Genomic DNA, 25659 nt, shown 5'->3' on the forward strand with positions numbered 1-25659 from the left:
GCTCAAAAGGCTGGCGGGCAGCGCAGCTCGAGCGTACCGAGGGGACGCTCCCGTCGTGAGCTGGGAGAGTGGGCCCCAAGGTTGTTGCAGAGGCAGCGCCTATGGGAGCGGCTGAGAGCGGCGCTCCTCTCAGGGCCGTGGTGCGCTTGGGATTGTCCCTGCGCTGCTGCTGGAGGCTGCCCCCCGCCGCCCGCCCGGGTTCCCTGCCTGTTGGGGCCGCTTGGTGGCGCTCGTGCTGTGCGGCACGGCCCCAGCCCTCCCGGCTCTGCGCGGGCCCCGCCGCTGGCCCCACCCCGGCGCGCGGCCGGTTGCTATGGTTTCCACAACCCGGAAGTGCCGTGAGGGGGAGGCGGGCGCCCCCTGCCCCGTGGCCGCCACTATGGCCCCCACCATGGCCCGACTCGTCCCCGCCTGCCCTGCCACCCCCTAAGGCCTCCCCGCCACCCTCCCGCCATGGCCCGGGGAGCCTGCGAGGCGGCGGCGGATGGGGAACTGGTAAGAAGCGGGAGTGGGAGGGAAGAGGGTAAGGCCCCGGCCTGGGAAACATTTCCCATGGGCTTTGGGACCGGAGCAAAACTTGGAGTCCCCTCAGTCTCCCCGAGGCAGTGGCTAAGAGGTAGAAGGATGGCTGCGTCCATTTCTAGCCCGTGGGGTTCTGAGTTCCGCCTGTATCGCCTTGGCTGGCCAGTAGTAGTAGTACAGCGAGGGAGGAGTGGGCGGGTGGTGGGGGGGTGTGCGAGCTAGCGTTCTCTTTCCTCCCTCCCGGCAGGTCCTTCATGGGGAGCCGCTGTGTTCTCTTGTTGGGCCCGTTTTGCGAGAGCGAAGGGACTGTGAAGGTGTCCAAGGACTCTGATGTTTTTGTTATTACACGTTTGTAGCCTGGTGAACATTTTGTTGTTTACCATCTATCAGGTCTGGGCACCTTCCACGTTCTCTGATTCCTAATTTGATAGCAGCAGTTACATAGATCTCCCAGAGCGATAGAAAGGCCTTAAAATAACAAAAATAATCAGTGTGCTGCAAGGAATATTGCCTCAGGAAATTAAAAACTGTATGGCCTGGTGTGTGAGAGGCCTGCTTGCTCTCAGCCAGCACAAAATGTTGTTTTACTTGCTCTGTTGTTCTCAGTCTGTTCTCCTGTTCTGTCAGCCTGGATTGCCAAAAATATTTCACCCCGTGTCTTACAGACAGAGATCAGTATCTGTCCAAAGAAGGTTGCTGCATCTGTAAGCACCTTAGAGCCAGTAGCAAGTGAAAATGCTCACTCTGAGGGCAGCACACATTCAGATAGTTTGAAAGCAAAGTGGGAGTTTTTCCTTCTTCTGTGGATATGCTTACATCTGAGAGGCAGAGGCAGTTGTCAGCTGAGTCTGAGGAAAAATCAACCTTTCTGGTTTTTGGTTTGTGATGTGTTTTTTTTTTCTTCTCAGTCTAATCATTTCTGTCAAGTTTACTGAACATTCCTGTAGCATAGCAAGGATAGGAACAAATGAGTGAGGAAGGGGACAGAATGCTGGATGAGTTGCTGCTTGTATCTTACCGGTGGAGAAATTTAGCCTGGAGAAGAGGAGGCTCAGGGGAGACCTTGTTGCTCTCTAGAGCTTCCTGAAAGGAGGTTGTAGCCAGGTGGGGTTTGGTCTCTTCTTCCAGGCAACCAGCACCAGAACAAGAGGACACAGTCTCAAGCTGTGTCAGGGGGAGTTTAGGCAGGAGGTGAGGAGAAAGTTCTTCACAGAAAGTGTAATTGGCCATTGGAATGTGCTGCCCAGGGAGGTGGTGGAGTCACCGTCCCTGGAGGTGTTCAAAAAAGGATTGGATGTGGCACTTGAAGCCATGGTTTAGTTGTCAGGAGGTGTTAGGTATTAGGTAATAGGTTGGACTTGATGATCTCTGATGTCTTTTCCAACCTGGTTGGTTATATTATTTTATGAAATTCATGCAGAAAAGTGGGGCACCTGAACATTGAGCATCAAGTGCATAAGTCTCTATCTTGAGTCTGAAGTGACTTGTACTGAATGTTTGTGTTAGAGCAAATTCTGCTGGCTTTTGCAACAGTGGTGACAACATTTACTGCTTGAATGTATTGCATTCAAACTCTTGTGATGCTGAAAGGGTATAAGTTTTTCTGGATGTGCTTTATATTGAATGATTTGATAGCAAATGTGACAGTTGATGTCTCTTTCCCAGGGGGAGGACAGCCTGTCTGTGGTAACCTGTGAATCAGACAGAGAAATGGTGAGTTTTGGTGGTGGTGTGCTGTGAATGAATGCCCTCCGAGGCATCCCAGCATGTTCTCACGTGCTACATCTGTGCAGTGCCTGCTGGTCGATATGACACTCTTCAAGAGAAGAGAACTAACAGTGTTCTTGCAGTGTAGTTTGATTCAAAAGCCTCCTCTAATTCCAGTTGTAATTCTGGCTTCTAAAGCCATCTGAAAATGATGTTTGCCTTAGTTTTGCTGTTCTATCAAGTTACAGGCCTGAGTAATCCTTTTACAGAGATTTAATGGAATTGAGCAAGTCTTTTGCTAAATGTTTCTGCAGATCACCCTCTACTCTGTGATCATCTGGAATTTGCTGCAACTTGTATTTAATACTAATGGGGAGGGTCTTAGTGTTCTGAGCATGAATAGACTACTCTTATCTGTGGCATAAAACTTCAGGCCATTGGTGTGGCTAAATCTGCACATACTTAATGCTACTATTTACTATATATTTTTCTAAGCAGAAGATTCTGTCTTAGAAAAAAAAATCTTAATGCAAAGTGGAGATCAAAGTGAATTTTGAGATTCTATGTTGCAATCTTTGAGGAGTGGAAGATTTTAAATGCATGAAAAATTCTTTTTCTCTTCCAGAAGTTAAAAAAGAAAATTTTTCACAAGCCTCCAAAGTCACCAAGTAAGTGTTCTGAAGTTGTGGGCTCTTCCTTCTGGTTCCCTTATTGCAGAACAAGATAGGTTGGTTGGACACAAGAACTGGAATATTTATTTGAAATATCTTATTGTTCTCTTTAAAGTTATCCACTGGTGCTTGTAGACTCATAAAATCATTAAGGTTAGAAAAGACCTTTAAGCTTGAGTCCAACCATGACCACTAAACCATATCCTCAAGAGCCACATCTACATGCCTCTTGAATACTTCCAGGAATGGTGACTCCCACTTCCCTGGGCAGCCTGTTCTGATACCTCACCACTCTCTCAGTAAAGAAGTTTTTCCTAATGTCAAGTCTAAACCTCCCCTGCCACAATGTAAACCCATTTCCTCTCATCCTATTGCTGGTTACCTGGGAGAAGAGACCAACACAAGCCTCACTACAGCTTCCTTTCAGGTAGTTTTAGAGAGCAGTGAGATCTCCCCTTACCCTTCTCCAGACTAAATAACCCCAGCTCCCTCAGTTGCTCCTTGTGTGATGCCCTTCAAACTCCTCACCAGCCTCATTGCTCTTTTCTGGACATGCTCCAGGACCTCAATACAGTGCCCAGAACTGAACACAGTACTCAAGCTGTGGCCTCACCAGTGCCAAGTACAGGGGCACCATCACTTCCCTACTCCTGCTGAACTCACTGATTTTATTACAGGCTGGGATGCTGTTGGCCTTCTTGGCCACCTGGGCATGCTACTGGCTCATGTTCAGATGGCTGTCCACCAGCACCTACCAGGCTGCTTTCCAGCCACTCTTCCTAAAGCCTGTAGTGTTACTTGGGGTTGTGGTGAGCAAAGTGCAGGACCTGGTACTTGGTCTTATCACACCCCATTCCGTTGACCTCAGCCCATCAATTTAACCTGTCCAGATCTCTGTAGTGCCTTCCTACCCCTGAGCAGATCAACACTCCTGCTCAGTTTAGTGTCATCTGCAGACTTGCTGATGGTGCCCTTAATATTTTTTGAAACTGGATTTTTTTTCTTGATCATGTTTTTTCATTGTAGGTGACTGTCCCATTGCTCTGTCTAAACCAAGTAGTTTGTTGGTAAATTCTGCTGATTTTTATTTTTTTTTAAGTAAAAGGACTGTCTGGGAACCTTGAAGACAGAAAGAATTGTTGTGGCCTAAACTTTTTAAGGCAATGCTGAGATAATTTCTTTTGTTTCAGAGTCTCCATACAGCTCTAGCACACAACTCTATCCGAAAAGAGCTGCAGCTTGGCAAACTCTGCAGGGAACAGGCAGTGCACGTCTCGAGACTGCAGCTGTTAAAAATCCAAGGCAGATGTGGCTGGGATCACTGAAACAAGGTATTGGTATAGAAACTTCATCTGCTTATATGGATAAAATTCAAGTTGTGGACAGCTGAACATATAAACTCTTAAATAAATTTGTAGTTGGTTGTAGGCTACAGAAGAAGCCATTTCACTGCTGTTTCTTTGGGTGGTTGGAATTATCTCGAGCATTGGAATTTATAGAGGGAGCAATTAACAGCATCTGGAACTTTGTGGGTTGCATTTACTCAGAATAAATCTATAAATTTAATTCACAGTTATCCCTGATTTTTGCATTTTTGTTCCATTTTTGTTGGCAGGAATGAGCCATCCTCTGAAATCAGATATTGATGTGGGGCCTATGCAAACTAACATTTTTAGTGGCACTCCAGAATATTTGAAGGAAGCTCTAGGAATGAAGAAGCCAAAACATTCCCGTTCTTCTAGTAGTGGTAAATGTTGCAATGGTGTGGTAGAGAGAAGCTAATGATCTTTTTTCCATGTGAAAACACATGTTGCTGAAGAACTTGGCTTTAGTATAGCAAGAGCCATTTCAGCTTAGCCTGCACTAAAATACACATGTCAAAATGTGATCCCTATTGAGATCTCTAAATTGAATAAGACAGAGGGTTCCACATTTTTGTGAGCAGTGAATCACTATTAGCTTTCAGAACTCTTTGCAATTTGCCTTGCATTTGCAGCTGAAAACGTTGCAGATATAATATGGTTCAATGGGCCAGCTGTAGACAATTTATTGTGACTTTGCAAAACACAGTTTAGGAACCCATTGATAGAAACCATCTGCTTGCCTGAAATTCTGTGTAATTGACTCCTTTTACTTCTTCTCTAGAAAATGTTTTATCATGTGGTTGTGATACTGAAATCAATTGAGTTTTAGAAGAAGAGCACAATTTAAAACTTCTCTTATGCCTTTCTTTAAAGGAAAGCTGTAAACTTCAGAATCCCACTTCCATTTAAAATGACACCTGTGCTGTTACTGGTAATACACAGTTTGTGGCAACTTTAAAAGAGGATAGACTTCTACATAGGGAGAAATAGAAACATCTATTTTGGTTATCTTGTAGAAATCTTTGTGACTAATTCATTTGTTGGGATGAGATGACTGCAGTCTTCTGTGAAGAGTGTATCTTTCTTGAGATGGATATTTTAATCTAGCACCAGGGAGAAGTAATTAGGAGAAATTTGCTGTAAAATCTGGCAGGAGTTTCATACAGTAGCATTTCCATTTCACCTCCATTTCTAAAATTAATTCCCTTGCTGATTTTCCATCTAAAAGTCAAAAAAAAACCCCAAAAGCCTAGTTTTCAGTTTGGTGCTGTTCTAGATATTTTTCTTTCAGTGTAAGATATCTGGTTGGTCAGTTAAAAATACCTCTTTCAGATCTGCTTATTTTACATACCTCTGTCTGCAGGCTATATTCCTGGAACTCCTGACTACAAAGAAAAGGAAGATATGTATGATGAAATTATAGAACTGAAAAAGGTAGAGTCTCCAATTCTTGTGTAGAAAGTCATAGCATAGCTCCATCCTCCTGTAGATGTCTACACCTTGTTGGTTCAGAGTACTTTGGTTTCTACAACAGGGACATTTGTAATGTAAGGCTAAACTATATTTGTCTGTTTAAGGCAATTTCATTGTTCTTATGGTGTGATAGATACTTCTGACTACTGGATGTGGAAGCTTTGAAGTATACCCAGTCCTGAACCCCAGCCATGGCCCTAGTTGGACACTGGCATTTGTTTTTTTTTTGGCACTTCACCTCCTTTATTTTTTTTATCTCCTGGCTTTTACCCATGACATTTTAACAATTTGTCAGTTGAATTTAGTTCTTTGTATGAAAGATGAGGACTGAACATGCTGAGCACTAGGGGTGCCTATAGACAGTTGTCTTGGCTGTTGTAGATCATTTGTGTAAGATGGCTTTTCTGTGAAGTATTACACTTTGCCCTGTCACCTGCCTTCTCTGTCAGCTCTGGTCTAGTGTGGTGGTCTCTCTGGTTTCTTTCCTTTTGCTTCATCCTGACTATTGTATTTGGATTGTTGACATCAAAATGTGTTTTGATGTGAAAACTCAGTGTGCTTCTATTTCTGGAGTGTGCTTATGATTTTTCTCCCCTCCTCTAGACCATACAAGCTCAGAAGAGTGAGGGAGATCGAATGAAAACTAAGCTGCGTCGCCTAGAAGAAGAGAACAATAGGAAGGATAAACAGATTGAACAACTGTTGGATCCTTCCAGGGTGACTATTTCTTGGGGGAATAAAAGAGGAGCAAACAAGTGCTGAGCAGTGTGGTCCTCTTTTTGTCTTTAGATATCAATTCTGTGTTGGCTCCTAGGAATGATGAGCTTGAATGTGAGTGGTGGTTTGTGTATCTTGGCTCCCCAGTCTAGCTCAGACCTGAACCAGCAAGCAAAAGATAAGCCTTATTGTCAAGCCCATAAGACTCAGAAGCATTTAGTGTCATAGTTAGAAGACCTGATTTTCAGTTAATTCCTTGTGGTTGTCACTTTTCCATCTTGGGAAAGTTTAAGAGAAAACAATGGGAATAGGGACTTCAGAACTGAAGCTGTAGATGAGAGAGGCAGTTTGAAAGTCGTGTAAAGAGCTGACAGCAGAATGAAGTAGGGAGGTTGGTCATTTGCTTTCTCTTATCTTGCAGGGCTCTCAGCTGGCACGAACTTTGTTAGAAAAGAGGAGTGATAATGGATGGGTAATAGTTTCTTCATTACCTTTTGCTTTCATTTTTCCTTTTTTTCCTCTTGCCAAGCTGAAACAACTAAATAATAAAATTAAGTAAAAAAGGCTCAGCAATTAAGGACTTATTTAACCATTACTTCTTTAGTCAGATAAGAAACCAGCAATAAAGATCCTGGGCTTTAGGGAGCCATCATTACCTTGCATCTGTTTAGGAAGCATTCTCCCTATTTTCTGCTGCATTTAATTTATCAGTGTAATGGGCAGAGTCATTTTATTTAATGACTGAATATAAATATTAAGATGCTTCTGTTACCACAGATAGAAATTAGGGATTTGATTTCATTAGTGTTCCCTTTGTCACAGGGCAGCAGACATGTATTGCTAGCTACTGAAGTATATAGCAAAAAGTATGTCTGATTAGGTACAGTTTATAAAGACACAGGGCAACATTACAGAGAAATAAAACTTCTGGAAAAGATGGATTATTCTAGGATTCATGAGCTCTTTGTTCTTTCTGTAGGTGGCTAGTGGATTAAAGCAGAAGATTCTCAAGCTAGAACAACAGTGCAAGGAGAAAGACAACACTATTAAGTATGACTTTGGGGGATATAGAGGCTTGTATTGCATGAGATAATGAAGGGAATCTGAAATCTATGTTGGTTTTCATCTGTACTCTTCTGTTCCTTAAGAGGTTTCAGTGAACTGAGATCATATTAGCAGCTGTAAACCACCTACCCAGAAACTGTAAACCAACAGGTTTTGCAATGTCTTTGCTGTCTGAAAGAATGAGTTTTTTATAGATATATATTTTGTATTTTCAGCAAATTTCAGGCAGACATGAAGACCACTAATTTGGAAGAAATGAGGACAGCTGTAGAAGCCTACTCTGAGGAGGTACATCTGACAGGTCCTGCGGTGTGCATACAGGAGAGGAAGTTTAGCTGCTGAGTCAAAGTATAAACAGAATATTTTAGTTAGATTCCCCACAGCTTAGCAGTGCCTGTCATGGGAATCAGATTTTCATAGGTATTCTCTTAACTCCAACTATATGTACTAGAAAACTTTTCCTCAGTGTGTTAACCATAATGGGGAAATAAAATGTACATGTCTAAGTGTAGCATCTGGATGAAAGCCAGGACAACAGTAGCCTGATTTTTTGGTGATGGCATCATTTCCTCTGCAGTAGTAACAAGACTACAAGGCTCTTGTTCTGATTTTCACTTAATTAGCAAGCATGTTGCAGTAACAATGTCAGCTTCCACAGCTAGCTCCTTAACGAAGTCTGTGTTTTATATGTCACAGGTTCATCGTCTCCAACTCCTGCTGGCAAAATCCGAGACTATAAGGAAAAAGTATGTTTCATTCTTTGGAGGCAAATGTTTGCATGTATGTCTCATATATATCACTCTTACACTGCTTTAACTGATGGAAAGCTACTACATGGGAGCAGTTTTTGTCATTTAAACTGATGGATTTGCTTTTTGGTACTGCTCTTGTTGGTTTCACAGCTTTGGCATATGTCTTAGTCACGTTTTTGGTCTTTTTTTTTTTTCTCCTTGTAGATATTTTTGTGGATGTGGAAAAAAACCCTAGATCTACTTTCTAAATATGTGAAAGCTCTGAAATTTTATCTGTTAAATAAAATCCATCTTCCTCCACAGTCACACATTTTGACATCACTGGTGATGGAAACAAACTGACTAAAAGCTTGGCATTTTGCTCCTGAGTCAGTTCTGCATCTCGCCCTAGGGTATATGCTGCAAAGAAGGTATTTTGAAGTCAACATTTTCCTGTGTCACAGATCTGCAGGTCAGGGTAGATTTGGTGAGACACCAATGAGTGGCACTAGTGAGACACTGTCAGAGAAGCTTGTACTAGTGCTTGGCACTAGAATGCAGGCACATACATGGTGGTGAGGGTGAATGGTCTACAGAGAAAATAAAGCAAAAGGGACAAAGCTCCAGCAAGAGGGCAAGTCAAAAGTATCTATGCAAGTAAGTGTTAATGTGAGCCAAGAGGGTAGTAGCCTTTTGGGATAGGAGAATTTGTAACCATGCCATCTGAGAATATGCTTGCCCTTCCTAGTGTTAAGTACAGGCACCTCTGTTAATTTGGGGTGTAATTTAGATGGATAGAAGCATATTAGACATCTGTATGGGTCGTTATGTGTAGTAGTTGTGTTTCCCTAGTTCACTGTCTCTTATGTATTGAAAACTGCAATTTTTGTCAATGTTTGAAAAATCAAAAACCCAAAAGAATCTCTCTTGGCTCAGGCAGGCAGTGTCCAGCCTCTCCAGGCTGTGAGCCATCACAACTCATTTATTCACAGGTGAAAATGAGTCATCAGGTCTCTTCCTTGTCCTGGTTTATTCATCGCTTCAAAGAGCAGTGGTCAGGGCAGTCTCTCTCTATTATGTGACTGTCAGTCTCTTCTGGAGAGGCTGAGCACTGAAATAATAAATGATGTTGAAGGTCAGGACGCTGGCACATAGAAAGCATTGTAGGAGAGTGTTTCTTTCACGATGCTTGTCTGCATTATTTCTGGCTGAAGTGAATGGCATTTAGCTCCTCTTTTTCAGTGTTATTACTGAAACATGGTTATTTATATGTGAATCTGTAGTATCCAACAGTAGTGAGAAACTAGGCAACCTTTCAAGTCCTCAGAATGCTTTGTGCAGCTCTTTCATTCAGCTTTTGATGAACCTCAAATAATGGCCCTCAGTGATACGATTATGATTTCTATCACTTCTGTCACTTCCCATTTTTGTTGCTGTATCATAGTTTTGGTTGTGCTTTTTTTTTCCTCCTGCCTGGGACAGCTATATGGATGACATCTGGGCAGCCTTATTTGTTTGGTTTTATGGCTTCATTTCATGTTAGTTTCCAAAAGGTGGATTAGATTTGGCTTTTCACACTCATATGTTAATTGTAGACTGTCTCCCTCTTTATCTTGTAATTATTCCAGTAGATGGGACGCAAGATTCCTTCACAAACTGTTCTGTGATTGTCACTGGCAGTGGCTTTTGTCCTAAAGTAGGTCTGTCAGTTACTTCAGACCTTTGTTTCCAGAAGCAAGTTCCTAAGAATTTTCCCATAGGGATAAAGAACAAGTATTTCACCTCACTAGAGATCTGTTTTGTGAACAAACTCTGCAACCTTGTGCATCTAGAAGTTGAGATTTCTTCCCCCTTTATTAGACAATTTAACAAGGCAAAATCTCTGTAATAAATTTAAACAGTCTTAAGGCATAGCAGGCTTTCCTTTTCTGACAGCTTTTATTCCCATCACACCAATGTTAGCTGTACTCTTCAAATCTGTTTCAAGTCTCTCATTGATTGAAATGTACCTTAAATGAAGAAACACATTTCTCTGGGGTTTACTTTCACAGGAATAGTTTCTTCTACACTGAAGCAGCATTCACAGCTATCTGAAAATACACTTGTGTACTGGATTTGTTGGAGAATTACTCCATCTATGTATAGCAGCCTTCTCTCTTCCAATTTCAATCTGTTTCTTAAGTGAAAGAACTAAATTCAGAGCATGCAGCATAGCTTTGCTTGATGAACAGGTTTTGGAGGAGTCTTTTAATTGGCTGAAGATGAGTGTTTGTAAACCAGTGGTCTGAAGACTGCTGCTAAAACATTATAAGATTGGTTAACAACACAGACAACTAAGTGAGTAAACCTTGTACCAGCACCCTTGTTTGTGCCTTAGTGAGGGAGGAAGTAAAAGTTTCAGAGTATCTTCTTCATTGCCACAAATTAAAGGAGTGACAGTGTTGGTCAAGATGGCCTTTGCATGTTTTTGTTCCCCAAAAGAATAGGGAACTCATCAAGTTGAAAATGGTCAGAAATCCTATTGGGAGGGAGCTGACACAGTTAATATAGGCAGCTGGTTTAATTAGTGAAGCTCTTCTGCTCTTTTTAATGCTGCTACTTTTATTCTCTGCTTTTAAATTAACTTTCTGGTTTTGACCCTGTTCCCAAGCACAGAGGGCAGAGACACCCAAAAACAACTGAAGGCACTGAATGCTTCTGTCCTGAGATTATCCAGGAACATCAAGGAGCTGCAGACTGAGAATCGGAGACTGAAAGAAGATCTTGATCACGTACTGAGCAATTCTCCTCCTTCCAGTAAAGCAAAAAGTATGTGCTGAGAGGCTGGTGAACATGTGGCAAGGGATTTAGGTGCATTTGAAAGATGTGTTTGAGAGCAGGGCCTTATAATGGTGGAAGTAAGGGAGTTATTACGAAAGTGAAGATTCAGTAAGGGTAAATGTTGGAATGAGAAGTTTCTTACAGGAGTCTTGCTCTGACTCCTGGATGTGCTGTATCTTTTACTATTATCCCTGAGAATTTTGGACCTGAATCACTTGAAGGGTTAACATTCTGCTGGAAACCTGCTTTTCAGTTGCTGAAAACTGATGCATGTGGTTTGCGTTGACTTCTGAGCATATTTTAAGACATTCTTGATTTTTCATCGCTACATATTTAAAGTTGGCCTTCAGAGGTCTTCGGGTGGCCTCTCTATATGGACAGGTTTCCAAAACCAAGAACAGTGTTGACTCACTGGTGGTTTCACATTTTAAGTACTTTTTTGTTGTTGTTTTTAGATTACAGTGAGTGGAGCAGACAGAGGCTGGTGAGGCGGATTTCAGAACTAGAAAAAGTAAGTGATCATAATCATGTGGCCTGTCTTTGAGAGGGAAATGCAGAACCACTGGCTTGTGCTCATGGCTTGTAGTCCTTCAGGGATCAGCCATGTGTATTCTGGCTGATACAAGCAGACTTGTGTCTGTACCATGTGCTCTTCATCCCTTCTGTTCTTCTCTCATTACATATAGAAGCACATTCTAGAGTTAAATCCCCCTTGATCTTTTCTCACGGCCTGAATAAAATCTTTCTATGCTAAATTTAGTTTTCTTTTTTCTTTTGTATTTTTTTTTCCTGTAAATTTATCCTCTTCAGAAAGTAAGTGCCATGGAGAGCACCATGGTGTCATCAGCAGATAGTGAGTCATCACAGTTACTTGCTGTGTCATCTTCACCTTCTGTAGACCAGGAGCATTCAGCTGCTCCACAGCTAGACCACGCTGAGGAATGTTGTCGCCTCCGAGGCCTGGTGAAGAAACTGAAGAGTGATAAGAAGGCACTTCAAAATCTCCTTCTCAATAAAGAGTAAGTGCAACTCTTGTCTGAGATGTTGTTCTTTTGGAAGTGTGATTTATGTCCTGTCACATTATGAAATGATGTTGCCATTTGTTCACATGTTCAGCAATATAATTTTGAGGGTCCCTTCAGCCTTTATTTCAAAAGCTTCTTCTAGTCTTACTAGCCTTGTGAAATTACACACCAGAAAACAGCAAGAGGATGGAAAATGAGGATTTCTGCTGGTTCCTAACGCGTTTTCCAAGACTCTTTTTTCATATTGTAGCTTTTAAAGGGTTATATGTCACTTGATGCAATGCTGCTTGCTTACAAGTATTTTATTGTAAAAAATATGCCCTGGTTTTCAACAAGTTTCTGCTCTGGTCTGCCACTTTCCCCATTCCAGCCTGCCTTCTGCTGTGTGGTGCATTGTGTCTTCTTTTCTCCTCGTTAAGCAATTGCTTTGCCATTATGGCTTGGACTCGTTTGGTGTGTCAGTGCACAAGGGCAGGCAGGTTAATCCTGTCACAAGCAGAGCTGTGCACACAGCGACAAATTGTTGATAAGACACTCTCCCTCCTGGGTCAGCTTGACTCTGAACAAGAATGCATAGTGAGAGCATGCAGAGAGGCTTTTTGCTTTTGAACAAAGTGTGCTTGCATTTTGTGTTTTATGAAAGGAAGAAATCCAACAGCTAGGCAGTTTAGGAATATGAGAATCTGCTATGTTTGGAAGTTTAAACAACAAAAACCCTACCTTGTTGAAATATGAATTTCTTAAGTATGGCATAAATTTCCTTATACCTTTGTAGGTTAAATATCAAGCAGTTAGTGCAGGCTAAGGCAGAAGTGGAGCTGGAGCTGCAGAAGTGGCAGAATAAAATGGGAGAAGAGACTACAGAACAGCAGACTTTAAGGTACTGCATTTTGTATTACTAGACACTTTCAGAGCCAAAAGGTACCTGTTAAAGTGTAATTCTCTTTTGAAATGGCTCAAAATCCTTTCAGGAATTTGGGAATTAGTTTAAGCAGAACTGTTTTGGAGGAATTTGAGTAAGTTATTAGAGGAAGAATTCTGTAGGGTGGTAGAGGAGGCAGAAGACTAATGTAGTAAAAATAAGAATTGTAATCAAGAATAATAAGATAAGTGGGAGGAGAAAGCTGCCATGTTGGGCTTGGAGATGTATTTTCTCTAGTGTCTTTATCTTGGCCTGTGCTTCTAGACCATTGCCAATGTCATTCCACTTCATGTGTTCCGTGTAACTGTGAATAATCATCCTGTGCAAGGGTGGCAAAGAAAAGAAAGATATATCATTATTGATTTGTAAGAAAAAGACTTCAACAAATGTGAAACTGTAGCAGCTCTAGATGTAATATTAATAGTATCAAGAATGGTATTGTAACCTTGGGACTTTGTAATTTTCATGTAGGGCTGTCCTATCTGAACTTAAGAGTTGGTGTTACATGTCTGTTACTGTGAAAATATGTATCAGGTTGTCCTGAGCAGTATCCCACATTGGCCTCAAAAAAACCCAACCAACCCAAAGCAACCAAATTGTATGAAAAAGGCTCAGCATTTTCAAAGCAGGAAGAGCAACAGACAATTTCTAGTGATAAATACCTTTTTTTTTTCCTCCAACTACAGTGAGGAAATTCAGAACATGATGCAGAAAGTGGGGAAATTGGAGTCAGAACTGGAGGAAGAGAAGAGACAAATGGCAGAAGATACAATAGAAAAGATTACTGAGGTACAAACACATGGGTGTTTTGTGGGGGTGTTTTTTTGGTGGTGGTGGTTTTGGGCTTCTTTTATTACTACTGTTGGTTGGTTGGTTGGGTTGGGTGTTTGTCTCTTGCATCTCACTAATATATAGCTAATTGAGCTGATAGTCTAAATAGCTGCTAGTTGTGTCTTTTCAGAGATTCTGAATGATGGGTAATTCCCAGCATTTGTTGATAAGCTGTTTCAGTAATTACCACTGCAACTTGGGGTGGGGTTTTTTTTAGCTTTTCTTAGTGATTATGTGCCTCACCAGTGTGTTTTTCTTAATCAGTGGAATGTTGCAAGAAGCCTGCACACTAAGTGTTTGGGTTTTTTGCTTTACCTAAACAACAAAACAAACAACACACAAACATTTGTGCCTCTCTCTGAACCCTAACTCTAACATTAGTTAATTTCAGTCCAGGTTTGTAGAGGGAAGGGAAGGCTTGTAGGAGTGGAGAGTTAGAGACACAGTTGCTCACTGCCAGACTGGCAGAAGTCAAAAAAAACCCTTTTCAATTGTTCGGGGTTTTTTATGCTGGTCAAATTATCAGCAGGGGCACAGTTAGTTAGAAACTATTCATATTTTATGTTTGGATGAAAAATAGGGTACTCTTTCATGGGATGGTTTACAGGATGCAAAGCACTAATCATCAGGAAAATTTAGGTTGTTTTGAATTCCATTGCTGATGGGGCACAATACTTGAGTAAAGACTTAGGTAAGATGCCAGTGCAATAGAATAAACTCTTATCCCCTTTTTTTTCTAGAGTTGAGACATCCATAACCTCTTTTTTCCTGGATTTTCCAGGATCTAATAACTATTCATGCATCTGTTAATACTGGACAGTCTTAAATGGGTTCTGTAATCAGTTTGGGGTATTTTTTTTGTGTGAAATATGACTGAACTTTAACTTGGCCATCTTACAACCCACTGCCAAACGTTGTAACTGGCCAGTGGAGATGAATGGGCACTGACAGCTGTTCTTTCAGAGGCTGTGTGGTCATGTTAGTGTCATTTAACTGAAAACCAGTTGAAAACTTTTACCGGGGGTTTTGGTCATTTGTGCTTAAATAGACCTTGAAATACAGGCAATCCAAAAAATGAATTAAAATATCCCCTGGCTTAAGAGGGTGCTGGGGGTTTTTCATATACTGTGAAATTCTTTGGATTCTTTTTCATGTTTTATAAACTGATGGATGCTAGATGGTATTTTGAATACCAAATAACTTGAGTCTTTAAAACCAGCCAACAAACAGCTCCTTTTTCCCCTCTGCAGACTATATATATTCTTGGCAAGTAACCATCCATTTATTGAAATGTTCCCATTGTTTGTAATTATCACTAAGTTCCTACCAATTTTTCATTTTAATAGTAGGTTGTCATTTTTAATATAACATGATCCACTTGCTAAACTTAAGCCTGTAACTCAATGTTTTTAGGTTATAAATAAATCCTTTTCATAGAATCAAGAGGGTTATTTTCAGAGTCTGTGAAATTTCTTGTTCCTTTCCTTGGAATTTTACACCAACAAATGAAAATTTGTCTTTTGGAACTGCAGTGAACTTTTGCTTGGCAGGTGGAGTGTGACAATTAATAGGGGCTAATTAGGGATTGAAAGGATCACGTGGTGAGAGGTGGAATATACAACCACACCTCAGAAGAAATAACTGGAGCAAAATCTTGCTTTATTCTTGCTTTCTTTCTTTTTCCTCTAATGCATTTCTTTAAGTTGGTGTAACTCCCCTCTTCAATCTTACACAAGCTCTCCCTCTTGCCAGCATCATAGGATGGCAAATTCATGAGTAAGCTTAGACAAGATGGTTATGGGGCCACAGTTGTCAGGATGAGACATGAGAGAGCTCCCCACTTAATTAATACAAGTCTTTCCTGGAAAAGAATTGCAAAATCAGGGATCCTGAGATTTGTCCTCTGTCTGTTGATGACATTCAGACCACTTCTGATAGCAAAGCAGTGGGTTCTACTGTTGGAGCCCCTATTGCTGTAGCAATGCATAGAAAAACAGAAGTATATGTAAATGAAAACCTTTCTGAAGTGGACACAGGAATGGGTTTTACTGTAACAGTCATCTGCATGGTGAATTTGAACATGAGCAGTATTCAGAACTAAGAGTTTCCTCTAACTTGCTTCCACCCTGCAGGCAGGATGAACATTTAATAAATCTGGTGCTGTTCTTTCTGAGTCACTTTAACCTGTTTCCCTCATTGAATTCCAACTTGTGTACTAAATTTAAAGATTCTCCTTTGCAGTCTTTGCCAGCCTGCCCAGTTAGAGACAATGAAGGTCACAGGAGGCAGCAAGCAGCCAAAATCATCCAGAGGCAGTGGAAGATGTACCAAAAGAAGGTGAGATTCTCTGACCAGGAACAGTGAGGACATCTTCCTCTGACTCTTACTCTTGTTTTAGCATCTACAGTAACTTGCTTCCAGGCACCAGGAGCTGCAGCAGCGTTTCCCAGTATGATTTCTTACCACTGTCTTCTCTTCCACTTATTTCAAGTCCTACTGATGCTTCTTTTTTCTTAGCCTCCTAGACCCCTTTCTGTTGTGAGATAGCTGCTTTCTAAATGGGTGAGCAGAGAACCAAGGCAAGTATAGCAGTGGCTGAGGCAGTGCTGCTGCTTCATTGGAGTATGACTGATGCTAAATTCCCCTTCCAGAAATCCTCCCAACAATACAGGAAGTTTAATATATTGAGTTACCCTCAGCCAGGACAAAATTACCTAGAAAACAGCATTAACCTGAAGTGTTGTTCTGCAAGAAACAATATAATGCTGCTTTCTTCCATGTGTAGGACATATGATACGAGGTGGGCCTTGTAAGTGCTTCTTAGGAAATAAAAGACAAAAGAACTGCTCACACATTTAAAGATAAAAAGCTTTTTTTTTTTATTCTTCTTAAGTTTGTTGTTTGAGTCTTCAGGAGGAAGTGGGGAAGGCATTTCTCTGTGTTTTCATTGTTGGGGAGTAATTTGGGAAATATGTCTTAGATAACTTGTATATATTTGTGGCATTAACTTAGGTATTTTTCATTTCAGAAAGAAGAAATTGCTCTGGATGAGGTGAGTATGTTTCTGATGGCCAAAAAAACAACAAAAGATTTATTTTGCATCAAAGCACAAACAAGTAGCTCTTTGGAAGAGGTTTTACTGTGACATGAGCTGGTGTACTGAGATTGTGTCTGTTCTTCAGGCCGGCTCATGGTCAAAGACCCTTTTGGTCTCAGATTTTCTGTTCTTCATACCTCCTGCAAGGTGAACAATACTGAGAATTTTGAATAACACTTGATATAGACAGAAATAAATAGACCAGGTTGGGAAGAGACCTTCGAGATCATCATGTCCAACCTATCATCCAACACCATCTAATCAACTGAACCATGGCTTCAAGTGCCCCATCTAGTCTCCTCCTAAACATCTCCACTGATGGTGACTCCACCAGCTCCCCAGGCAGCCCATTCCAATGGGCAATCACTCTCTCTATGAAGAATTTCTTTCTAATATCCAGCCTAAACCTCCCATGGCACAGCTTGAGACTGTGTCCTCTTGTTCTGGTGCTGGTTGCCTGGGAGACGAGACCAACCCCCACCTGGGTACAACCTCCCTTCAGGTAGTTGTAGACAGCAATAAGGTCTCCCCTGAGCCTCCTCTTCTCCAGGCTAAGCAACCCCAGCTCCCTCAGCCTCTTCTCACAGGGCTGTGCTCCAAACCCCTCCCCAGCTTTGTTGCCCTTCTCTGGACACATTCCAGCAACTCAACATCTTTCCTAACCTGAGGGGCCCAGAACTGGACACAGGGCTCAAGGTGTGGCCTAACCAGTGCTGAGTACAGGGACAGACTGACCTCCCTACTCCTGCTGGTCACACTCTTCCTGATCCAGGCCGGGATGCCCTTGGCCTTCCTGGCCACCTGGGCATTAGGTAATTCTAATAATGCTTTCATTTTCACAATAATGAGTTTTCAGGAAGATGTGAAGTAGGAATATGAAGGTTTGCTAAGAAGTAATGTCTCTAAGTATTATGAAGACATTAACTCTTTGACAATCTTGTCTCTTTTGGATAAACATTTGGCACAAAGGCTTTTTGTAAGCTGGGTGTTTGGTTGTTTTTTTTCCAAATAGCACAATGTAGCATTGTAAGTTTGTTTTTTCCAGAAGATGAAAAATGTTATCTTGAGAAACTAGAACAAATTCAAACAGTTTTCTGTTTTGTATCTAAATGCTTTCTGCTGGAGAGAACCCAATAAAATCTGAGCAGAGAGGAAAGACTTAGGTTCAGCATAATCACCACAATGGTCTGCCAGGCTTGGCTTGATTTCTGATTGTACCAGAGCATCACAGAGCCTGCTATGATCTAATATAGGAATGGGAGCATGATGCTCTATTTGTGAAGTGTAAGCTAGTGCTGGCAGCTAGAACTTAACTGCAGTTGATGAGATCAATCAGGAACACCTCCCAGACTGAGTTTAAACCATGTATGTCTATGGGTTGTCACAGCCTGGGGATTCTCTGGATTGCAGCAGGGTACCTGTGCTGTAATGGGGATGTGTGCATCCCTTATACATAAGGAAATGTCACGACATCAAAGAGTTCCCATTGCACAGGGAAAAGTTATTTTCCCTGTGTGCTTTGTCCCTGTGGACTCTTGTTTTGATTTGACTGCCATCTTTCACAGGACTTAACATCTATTTGTTTTTTTCCACGCTAGGCAGCTGTTATGCTCCAGGCAGCTTTCAGAGGACATTTAGCTCGACAGAAACTGTTACAGAGTAATAGGACGTGTGATGCAAAATCTGACAACAAGGTAATTGCTGGGGCAAGTGGGCACCCCATTATGTTTAGTTTCTATGGGCACCCCATTATGTTTAGTTTCCAATGTGAAGTGCTGCACAGAATCACCAAGGTTGGAAGAGACCTCAAAAATCATCAAGTCCAACCTGTCTTGCAGACTTCATTCTCTGAATCACCTGGTGATGTTTTAATTCACTGGTTGGCAGCACCACTGTAATTCCAGAATGATAGCAAGCTCATTCCCTAGCCTCCCTTCCCATCTTCTTTAGTTCCCAGTTCTCAAAAGTCAAGCTAGAACTCCTCTGTGTTATGAACTGTATCTAGGTTCCTTCTTTTCTGGTCCTCCCATTAGCTAATAACATGCCCTTTAATTTGGAGTGCCATTGAAACCCTGCTTGCTCTCCGGTGTTCACTGTGGAATCATTCTGACTCTTTGGATCTTTCATGCAGCAAGCTCAGCCAGTGACATGTAGTGTCCTCTGGCACATCAAACTCTCTCCAGATTGCTCAGTTCTGAATATGAATAAAATTTCCTTAACAATTGAACATTTAGTTTCTGTAAATGATTTGCAAACTTCTGTGAGCATTATTTGGAGCCTCAGCAGGCTGAAGTTAATTTGTAGCTCTCCATCTGGTTGTCCATCACTTCACATTTCCGTGAACTGGCCCAGTGTAGTAGGACCCAATGCTTCTGCAGCAGATAGATCCATTGTGAAGGCTGCCTTACCTCCTTTGACTTCAAAAGGTTTCCTTCCTGAAAGAGAAATGAGTTTTCCTTGCAGGTGTCTGCCCTTTTGTTAATTGAATACAGATGCTTCAAAGCTTGTATGATGATCAAATTTGCATTTCCTGCTGATTTAGTCTTATAGAACCTTAAAGACTGCAACCCAAAAGCTGGAAATATTTGCTGTACTACCACTGTTCCCAATCAGCAGTAAGATTATGAAAGCTTCTGTCAAGCTTCTGTGCAGTCTGTGAAAGGTCAGTTTTCTTTAATCTGATTGCTTTGCAGAGCTCCTTTACGTCTTCCACATCAGATTCCTCGAACTTGTCGTCTGATCACAAGGAGAAAGATGAGATTGTAAGATTCATCCAGTCCATTTTCAGGGCTCACTTAGCACGTACAGCACTGCTTGAGGAGAGGTAAGTGAGAAATAGGTTATTTCTTCAACACACAGAACTGAAAGTGTTCTCTGTGGCAGCAGTAATCTTCTCATATCCTGTTACATGTTCCCTTCCATATCGACAAGGGACCGTAAAGTGAAATAACTACTCTTTGGGGGTAGGGTTGAAACCCAGCATCAACAACAACCAAATAAACACCACAAAACCCCCCAATCTTCAGTCTCTAGTTGCTATCAAACTGGTAGGTAGTGCAGTCGCTTAATGTAAGTGAATTTGAAGCCCTGACCTGGAAAAGTTAAGGGTTATATAGAGAAAGAACAGGAGGGAGCTAGAATACCATCTAGTGAATTAGCTCAGGAGGAACACAGTGATTTGATGCTTAGATATATGGTGACTCTGTCTTGAAAAATCCTTCCTTTCTCTCCAGGGTTTGTGATGTTGGCTGCCATGGTTACAAGGAGAGTTACCTAGCTGTCACCTCACTTTAGTGTTGTTCACTTCTGCAGCTGATGAGGTTTTGTCTCTTGGAGGCTAGCAACCCAAGAGACTTGTCAGCATACTCACTGAAGACAGACTGCAATTACTGTTCAGTGCCTCATGCTATGCAGTGTGTCTTTTTGCAGGCCCTCTGTGTCCAATGCACCAAGTGAGAAAGCAGATTCTGCAGTTCACATTCCAGAGAAGAAACCTGTCTCGGCAGCATTCCAGAGGCGACCTTCAATCTCCATCTCATCTCTTCCTGGTAATGTTAGTTCTCTCTGCTCAAGGGTATGTTTTGTGTGTGTGCACACACCACTTCTTTATAAAGAACATCTGCACAAACATGCAAATACATACTTGAACTCTCTGTCTGTGTCTTCTCACTTAAGGACATGTTGCTTAAACTGGCAAGAGCAGTCCCTGACATAACCAAAAGCTTTGGCAGTGTTGGTACCATCTTCCTCACAGTGCTTTGCCTTTGTCTCAACTGGTTTGGAAGGTCCCTCTCTGGTGTGAGTGGTAATTAGTCAAGGAACATGGTATTCCCTTGCATTGCTTCTCTACTTACTTTTCAATCCCCTCAGCCCTGGAGCTGCAGCATGGTACTTTCAGCTACATTTTGGGCACCAAGCCATAGACAAACTAAGAACATTTTCACCATCCTGACATAGTTTCTGAAGGGGGCAGACATCTGGGGAAAAAGAACCTTTCCAATCAGCCCTGTGTATTTAGTCATTTCTTTCTTTTTTTTGTCAGCAGTCTTCTGTTGTTGCATTAGGGAGAAAAAAGGAATCCTGGATAACCTTGCCAAGTAGCACTACTGTAATACAAACTGGGAAAATGTCTGTCTCTTTTTATGGCTCTTATGCCATTTGGTTTCCTTCTTGAATTCCTCATGGCTGTTTGTGAGAAGATGAAGTTAAAGCCAAAGAGGCTTTTAAGAGGATGTTAGAAGTACTTGAGTGAGAAAGGCAAAACAATAATGCAGATAAGACAGCCTTTAGACATGCAGCTTCAAAGGAGTTAAAATAAAAGAGGGTTGGTCCTGTCCAGAGTGGGATATTTTAGGCTTTTATGGACCAGTTGAAGGAAAAAACAGCAACTTTGAGGGTGACCTGAGAAACAGTTTGTTGGCTTTTGTCAATGAAAACTGCCAGTCCCTGCAGACTTGCTTGGAAAGGGAGCATGCTGTAAGCAGCTGAGGCTGTTTCTCTAAGATAGGAGCTGAGGAATAAGCCAGCTTTGCAATGTTTGTGAATAGAGAAGTCTCCCTTTAGTGGAGGAAAATACGTGGAAGAAACTTTACTGTATTCCCTATTGTAGAAGATATTCTACTTTGTGAAGGAGTAGGTAGTACTAGCTTCCTAAAAGCTTTGAGTTTTGCATTATTTTAATTATGTCTGGTGAGAGTGCCCATTAAAAAATAATGCTGCAGCATCCTGTTCTGCCTGGGCTGTACTGGAGTAGTCATTTTTTGTATGCTTAGTCTAAACCCTGAGTAAATCAGTTGTGAAAGTCTACTCAAAGAGAAAGAATTACTTAAAAAATGCTTTGTACCTCTGAAGAAATGCTTCCAAGACCCAAAGAGAAAAGGCTGTAAGGTGAAGCTGGTGTGGTAAATGCAATACTATGACTACTAACAGAGCACAGTCACTGTCTAGCTATGAAGTCTCCAAAGGTAACTTTTACTGCAGATTGCTATGACACAGTGATGATTCAAGAAGATGTCCAGAAGAATTTATACCAGAAGGGATGGAGAGGAGACCATAAACATTCATACCTTCTTCCTTGCAGTCCTTTTTTTTGGGTGAATATCCAAAAGCATGGGAGCTAAGCAGCCTGTTTGCTGCTGATTTTACTAATAGGTGAAGTGTTAGCAAAGTCTGGGATAAGGATAGAATTTATCTAAGTAGCTTGTGAAGAGTCTTGCTGGTTATGTGCTCCTCTAACTGCACAGCTGCCCAAAGCACTGCTTGCACTGAGTAGCTCTGAAGTATTAGCTTGTGGTGCATTGGAGGGCTTAACCAAACTCTCCCAAAAGGCAAATTGGAAGCAACCCTACTAAAGGATGGAGAACATGCTGGTGTAAATGCCACCTCTGAGCAAATGTGAGCCCTCAGCAATCTGTGTGGTTATAGCAGGGGGTTTTGCTATTTGAATTCATGTAGCTTAAACAGGTTTAAGTTACCTGAAACTTCAACATCTGTCATTGGGGTTTGCTGTAATGTATTTCATTGGTCATCCTGCAGCTTGGAAAGTATGAGGCCAGGGGCTTTTTGAACAGCTGAGTGCTTTTAAAGCAATCAAATTCCTTTTCCTTTGAATCATGCAGCTGTTGAACAAGTTTTTGCTTCATTTGTCCTAAGCCTAAGCTTACATTTAGTGACCTCTAGATCTGCTATGATCTTAAACTTTCAGTAAAAGTATGTATTGCAGTAAGTCATTGAATTTCACTGGCCTTTAGACATTGAGAGGGAAGATGAAAATTTATTCTGAAGAACCTTATGTATCTGCTAGAATAAATTGATACAATTCTGATTTAGCTTTGCAGGGTTGCTTTCTAAAATATATATATATATATAGCAAAAGTGGTGTAGCTTTCAATGCTGGATTGCTTGTCTTCAGAATGTGGCCAGGACTAGGAGATTTGTAAAGCTGTTGCTGCTGCTTCCCATGAAATGGGACTGATAATAACAATTCAGCTCCTGAAAATCAGCATTTTGTTTCTGTCAGGGGAGTGGCAGGAAGGAAGAAAATGTTCTGTACGTGCAAAGCAATCTTGAGCACGGGTAGCATTTCCCTCTGCATGTCAGTAGCCACTCTGGATGCGACTGTTAGCTTAATTTGAGGCTTTCTTGCAATCATAATGAGCAGCCCTGAAGTCCATCAGTGCTTACCCCTTCACAAGCACAAAGGTAAAGCTGTCACTCTGAAGTATACTAAACTGAAGATGAGGACAAAAATATCTCAGACATCAAGAGCCAGGATATAATCAAGAGTGACTTGGATACTATTCATTTAGTTCATATGTAATATCTGTTTGGTGGTAGTGTTGCATCTTTTAGTTACCATGCCTGCTTCTGGAAGTTCTCTCTGTTTCTCCTTATCACCAATACCACTGGCTCATAAATCTGCCTGAAAACAACTCTTCTTCTCTGCACCAGTCAACAAATAACAGAATTTCACTTAACTAGAAAGTCATGTGGTTCTTGCTCATTGCTTTTGTAGGTTGAGGTTGATGTAATGCACTCCCTGCATTCCTCCTTTCCATTCACAGGCTCTCTGTCAGTCTTTCTATTGCTGGGCAGGTTGTGGTTCCCTTTCTTTATTCCACATTCCAGTTGCTATGTATCCCTCCTCTTCCATGCCAGAAGGTTGGGTTTTTTCCTTGTCAGGAATATCTTATTTGACGATGAGGTCCATGGAATGTCTCTTCTCCCCAAGGGTCATTCTCTGTGCCTTACATTTTTCCCTTCTATTTCAGTGTCAAAATCTCTGTGTATAGCTGCATATTTGTCTGTTTCCTCTTTCTACCACAGACTGTCTCAATTTGTTTTCTTCTGTGGGAGACAGTGTCTTCAGTGAATTGATGTTTTAAATTGAGAAATAAGTGGAGCTGAGGGGAGACTATTGTGCTGGGAGGTATTAATGGCTGTCATCATTTAGTTTTATAGATCTCTTGCAGAGAGGGGATACAAGCTACTGGTTCTGGGGCTGTTTAGCCTTGAGAGGAGGAGGTTGAGAGGGGATCTTGGCAACATCTGTAAATATCTGAGGGGTGGGTGTCAAGATGAAGGTGCTAGTCTCTTCTTTTTTGGTGGTGCCCAGTGAGAGGACAAGGAGCTAAGGGTGCAAGCTAGAACACAGGAGGTTCCAACTCAACACGAGGAGGTATTTCTTAACAGTGAGCTAACAGAGCACTGGAACAGGCTACCCAGAGGCTGTGGATGCATTCCTGTCTGACCTGCCCCAGGTGACCTTGCTTTGGTGGTGGGGATTGGACTCAATGATCTCTAGAGGTCCCTTCTAACCCCTAACATTCTGTGATTCTACTCATTGTGTCAGGGCCCTTGTATAGTTTATCCTTCTGATTTGCCAGTATTTACTGGAATCATTAGGACTCTGTCTGTTCATGACCTGAATGTTTCTGCAAATGTTGGAATCAGTGGGATCATAGAAACACACCCAGAAAAATAGCAATGAAGTGAAAAAAACACCAAGGTGTGGACACCATTTTTGTTGTCATTAGAGTGGCACAGCATGTGAGTGATGTTTTTGGTACTTTAGGGAGAGAGAGATGAAAGCCATAAAGCCATTCACTGACAACTTCCATCCTTTCCTTCCTTCCCTTTTCCCTGTCTGACTGAAGCTCTCATTCTGATCTCTCTGCTTAGCTTAAGCTTGCTTGGGTCAGTTTTTCCTTATCTAATAAATATTTTTATGACCTGAGGTGGCTTCAGTATCAGATTGCTTTATTTCATGGTGTGTAACCATTCAAAGACACTAAGACAAGTGACGTGTGGTCAGTATGTCGATGCTCTCTGTGCATGCTCTTTTATTAAAGAGGAATGGTCATATGCAGAAAGAGAGAGGTTAGAGTTATTCATAACTGGAGGTAATTCTGGAAACTTAATGGCTCAGAGAATATTACATTTCCCAGAGGGGCTTGCTTTTGTCAGTGTTGTTTATTGATGACCGTGTTTCCTTTGTAATTATTTCAGGCAGGTCCTCTGAGAAGCGATCACAGCCTGCTCCCCCTCTGTCCGTGGATGAAGCTCCCTCAGATGATTCAGATGATATTATCATTGTCTCTCCGCTGGTGCAGATGAAGAAAAACTACACCCACACTTAAGTTTTGGCAACAGGCTCTGGTGATCTTGAATTATTTGATTCACAAAACTCTTTCTTCCAAGACAAAGCCTATCAAAGATGAGAAAGGGGAGATACCAGCCCCTTTTTAGTGACACTTGTTAGTGTTTCAGCCATTAAGTAATTGCTTGACCAAAAGCCACTGCTGCTGGTATGATGAGAGAGTTTGAGTTTAAAAACTAAACCAAAACACTTTTAATATTTTATCTCACAATGAGCCTTATAAATTCAGTTGCTAGAATTTAAATGAAAGCAATAAAGCTCTAAGCTGCTTCGTGTCCAAGTTTCGTTCCAGGTCGACTGAAGTAATTTGTTTAATCAGAAAATGGTTAATGACATGGCTTCAGTTTTCAGCCTGGGTGTGAAGGGGAGCAGCTTGTATTTGTTACCAGGTCCTTTCTATTTACATTTTTTTTACCCTGTGATATTTGAATATCTTTTTTTGATTGTTTTTATACTGAACATTTACAGTCTGTGCAGACCTCGTAAAGGCTTTTTAGAAAGCCATGCATTTGCCACAGGGCTACTCTTTTTCCAAGTGCTTGCTGTGATGTGTACA

General features: G+C 41.6%; 1 protein-coding gene across 1 annotated transcript; it reads left to right on the plus strand.

The window, feature by feature from the left end:
- The first annotated feature begins 349 nt into the window (after positions 1-349).
- Positions 350-25239, plus strand: IQCE (IQ motif containing E). The gene is made up of 22 exons (XM_054180342.1): positions 350-495; positions 2188-2235; positions 2855-2897; positions 4091-4231; positions 4516-4647; positions 5628-5698; positions 6341-6454; positions 6876-6926; positions 7434-7504; positions 7735-7807; positions 8216-8265; positions 10901-11058; positions 11526-11581; positions 11881-12089; positions 12871-12975; positions 13704-13806; positions 16090-16185; positions 16877-16900; positions 18544-18639; positions 19639-19769; positions 20375-20493; positions 24953-25239. The coding sequence occupies exons 1-22, from the start codon at positions 454-456 to the stop codon at positions 25081-25083; spliced, it is 2064 nt and encodes a 687-aa protein (XP_054036317.1). The 5' UTR covers positions 350-453; the 3' UTR covers positions 25084-25239.
- Positions 25240-25659: the final 420 nt, after the last annotated feature.

This window comes from Dryobates pubescens, chromosome 4 (genome assembly GCF_014839835.1).
Source record: "Dryobates pubescens isolate bDryPub1 chromosome 4, bDryPub1.pri, whole genome shotgun sequence".
In the NCBI taxonomy this organism is placed as follows: domain Eukaryota; kingdom Metazoa; phylum Chordata; class Aves; order Piciformes; family Picidae; genus Dryobates; species Dryobates pubescens.

What these genes read in the sequence shown, in the direction of transcription:
- IQCE (XM_054180342.1), top strand. Translation starts at nt 454, where the DNA reads ATGGCCCGGGGAGCCTGCGAGGCGGCGGCGGATGGGGAACTG. An exon ending in GAGAAAGACAACACTATTAA is followed by an intron (nt 7,505 to 7,734) that starts GTATGACTTTGG and finishes TTGTATTTTCAG; the next exon opens with CAAATTTCAGGCAGACATGA. An exon ending in CTCCATCTCATCTCTTCCTG is followed by an intron (nt 20,494 to 24,952) that starts GTAATGTTAGTT and finishes TAATTATTTCAG; the next exon opens with GCAGGTCCTCTGAGAAGCGA.